Raw genomic sequence first — 3,561 nt, 5'->3', positions numbered from 1 at the left:
GTAAATATAAATTACAAGTGCAGATAAAGGTATTCGAAATAAATCATTCGAGCCTATTCTTTTTTTCAAAAAAATTATCGATTGTGTCATTTCCTTAATGTATCTTTGGATTGTATTGAAGTCATATGTAGCTTCGTTTTTATTTTAATATCTTGTAAATGTATGTCTAAGGAAAATACAACATTGTAGCCATAGTTCTCTACACTTTCAAAATGGTCAACAATATCCTCATCACACAGCCAAATCAGAGCAATGTAGTCCATAGCCCAATTAAATTAATGTTGAGAAACTAAAGTCTGATCTCGTTTGACAGTGAATTGCAGTGGACAAGTAATCAATTCAAACTGATGAAAGATTATCTTGTATTCTTGTTGGACTATATAATGGCTTATTTCGTCAGAACCTTGTGAGAGTGCAAGTTGACACATTTTATTGAAACGCCAACCACGTAACACTGTCTGTGCCACGACTTGAGCACCTTCTTGCAATATTTTCTGTCAATCCTTTGGCAATCCTGATAAATCTATGGATATGATGAATGTATATTCAAAACCAGGTACTTTCGCAACAGGGGAATCCATCAGTTAGACCTATCTTTTTAACTGTCAATCATTGATAGTTTGCTTTAAACCTATTATTTTAAAATAACTTTAGGAAAACCTGAGTCAAAAAAACCGAAATCTGGTTTGGTGTAACTGGTCTCTGTAACGTAAAGCTTAATTTATTGTTGTAAGACGGTATGTGTTTTAAAACGCCTTGCTTCGTTCATCATTTCCGCGTATTACGTTGGATTTAAGTCCTGGTGTAGAGTGAAATGGTGTCACTTTGTTATTTCCCAATCCCCAACAGAGTTGAAACCTGCCTGGGTTAAGACCACCTTCTGACCTTTTTTCGACCCACATGAATGCTTTGTATTCAGTACACATCGTCGTCATTCTTCCCAAACCATGTCTACTGGGCAGTATTTCAGTTTGCTTTGCTTATTTTATAGTCTGGTGGGCACGATTACTATTCTGGCGGCACAAAAGGCTAGTTCTCCTTAAATGCCCAAGTTGTTGACATGTTGAACAGCGGACAATTCTTTCTTGGACTGGCTCATGAGTTGAAATGAACTCAGGTTCGTCTACCTCCATGTCCTATTTGGAATCAATCTTAGTTAAAATGCTTACAAAAAATTTCTTTTTGCTGTACCACAGTAATTGAGGCTGGGTTATTTAGTGCATTGTTATGGTTATTCAATGAAGATGTCACCTAAAAAAAAGTCAGTATTTTCAAATAAAAAAAAAAAAAAAAAAAAAAAAAAAAAGAAGAGATGACTACATTCGTATTTAGGTTTACTGGATTTAGAGGAACATCTAGGTGGGATCTACGACTATGACCTTTTGACCACAGGACGCATAATTTGCACTATTATTTGACAAGTTTTAGAAAAAAATAAAGGGACAACGTTAATACTATGAGCTGTATTCTTGTGTGAAGGGTTCACCCCGCACCCCAATTTTTTTATCACTCCTTAAAATTGCGCTGTTTAAAAAAAACAAGCATACTGTTTTTTAAGATATTAGCGCTTTCAAGCTTAATACTATTAGCCGTATTCTTGGCCCATCTATATGGGACGAAAATTTGAGGAAAATTGAGCCAAAATGGTTTTCAGGTGTGACTGGGTTTTTCTAGAGCTAGATAATAACTGGGGTATTTGTTGACTTAATTTTTCTCGAACTTTCTTTCATTTCTAATAATTACTCATTCTGAATTCTTCTTCATTCTAGGGATCACTCCTACGCTTATTGATTAATGTGCTGTTGCCATCGGGGAATGCGTAATCTGGTAAGACTTGTATGGGCTGAAGGATGCGCTGACGAACGGTTATTCTTTGAAAACTCTCTCCAAGTCGACTTTGGTCCGTTGAGAATTAATAGACTGTAATACTTAGTAATGCGAAGCTGGTTACAAGCACTTTAAGCAAATAATGCGTTTTTTTGCCATCCTACGTATTAGCTACTTAATTTGCTGAATAGTTCAAACGCTCTCTTCAAGTCGATTTAGGTCCGTTGAGAGTTTATAGGCTTTTTTTTTTTTTTTCGGTAGTCCTATGTTTGCTATCAGTATTTTAAGCGACTAACGCGTTTCGGTTCTCTCCTTCATATTGATTGCTTCACCAGGTGCTCCCGCTTTTGTTAAGTACTCTGCATATATATTAATCATTACAAAACGAATAACTTTTTGGTTCTAATTGTTAGGTACAAGATAAGATTGAAATCCTGAGAACGGCCTTATACCCTGTAAAAGAAACCAAAGCGATATATCTTGTCTTCCCCAAAAGGTCTTGTAGTGCTGGGAACAAACATTACATAGGTAAATACCTCCCTCTTTAAAAAACGTATACAACATTGAATTAAATTATAAGTCAGTATCCCATATCAGCTTCAAAGGATCTTGTCAAAGGCATCCACACGTTAATTTTGGTCTGGCTTTTCGCTCTCTCAAATTATTGACCTTCTCAATGTCCATTAAATTTCGCCAATCTTGGATTATCAACTCCTCAGTACTTAATCTTACCAATAAAACAGACCGCCTCGTCCAATTATATAGCTTAAACCTATATTAGTTCTTCCCATGCAGATTAACGCGTATAAACAGAACTTGCTTATGACAAAAACATTATTCCTTCCCCAAGACAAAATTACCACCTTTCCTTTATTCTCAATAAAGAGTTTTATTTCGAACAATTCTTGAAATGTCGCTTATCGTTCTGCTTTATAGTGTCTGCATATTTGTTCATGTGTCCATTCTTAATACAATAGCCGAGACGGAAAATAGTCTTGTGGTCATGAACTCCGATTGTTGCGGTTTGAAAACTATCCTGCAAGATGCTTAATATTGTTATTGAAACGAAGCCATCCCATCCTCTTTGTAACACATGTTTCCTGTTCTCTTTCTTTTGTCGCAAATGTAAATGTTGAACATGCCTATTGTATCCTGTCCAACGTCTCTGCTCCAAATCGTTTATTTCAGTTATATCTTGTACTTGAAACACATTTAACATCCATTGTCTTTGTATCGGTGCCCTTGAACTCCCTTGTATAACATTAGTAATACCAATCCTTGTCAACATCTCTACCAATGCGCGATGCCACATATATGGCTTTTGACTCAATATGACTAAGAATCTGTCTCTGTAAATTTGGTCCAGGAACCTTTGTCCACCCGTCATGTCCATTATAGCAAATAGCAGCATGGTTATTTATATATACTTCTGTAATAGAGATCTTATGTATTTTCCTTTCTTCTTGGAACAATTCTTTTTCGTCTTTCATTTATTTTTATACATATAAAAATTCTATTATACTGTATATATATATAACTTTTGTCTTCCTGTTCTCACCTAAATAATTATACTGTTCTGCGCTTACCCCGTCCCCGCTCCTGACAGCACAATACATACACACATTTTTTGTTATTAGTAGGAATACGATTCGTCCTTTGAAGTACCCCATGTTTATGTCCGAATTTTCATGTTACGCCGTTTGCTTTTTTGCATTGAACACCATCATACAGTTA

At 35.6% G+C, this 3,561-nt stretch overlaps 2 protein-coding genes across 2 annotated transcripts; both read right to left on the bottom strand.

Moving 5' to 3' along the window:
• Window positions 1–275: 275 nt before the first annotated feature.
• On the bottom strand, window positions 276–926 carry EV154DRAFT_485965 (uncharacterized protein; the record flags this gene model as incomplete). Its single annotated transcript, XM_051598795.1, has 3 exons — window positions 276–494; window positions 650–715; window positions 786–926. 3 exons carry the CDS (start codon window positions 924–926, stop codon window positions 276–278), a joined length of 426 nt encoding a protein of 141 aa, XP_051452930.1.
• A 1,790-nt stretch (window positions 927–2,716) lies between these two features.
• Window positions 2,717–3,238, bottom strand: EV154DRAFT_485964 (uncharacterized protein; the record flags this gene model as incomplete). The annotated part of the gene is made up of 1 exon (XM_051598794.1): window positions 2,717–3,238. The coding sequence occupies one exon, from the start codon at window positions 3,236–3,238 to the stop codon at window positions 2,717–2,719; it is 522 nt and encodes a 173-aa protein (XP_051452929.1).
• Window positions 3,239–3,561: the final 323 nt, after the last annotated feature.

This window comes from Mucor mucedo (assembly GCF_025094135.1).
Source record: "Mucor mucedo strain NRRL 3635 chromosome Unknown EV154scaffold_128, whole genome shotgun sequence".
NCBI classification, from domain to species: domain Eukaryota; kingdom Fungi; phylum Mucoromycota; class Mucoromycetes; order Mucorales; family Mucoraceae; genus Mucor; species Mucor mucedo.
Note: the sequence above shows the minus strand (reverse complement) of the source record. Positions and strands in the feature narration are given on the sequence as shown.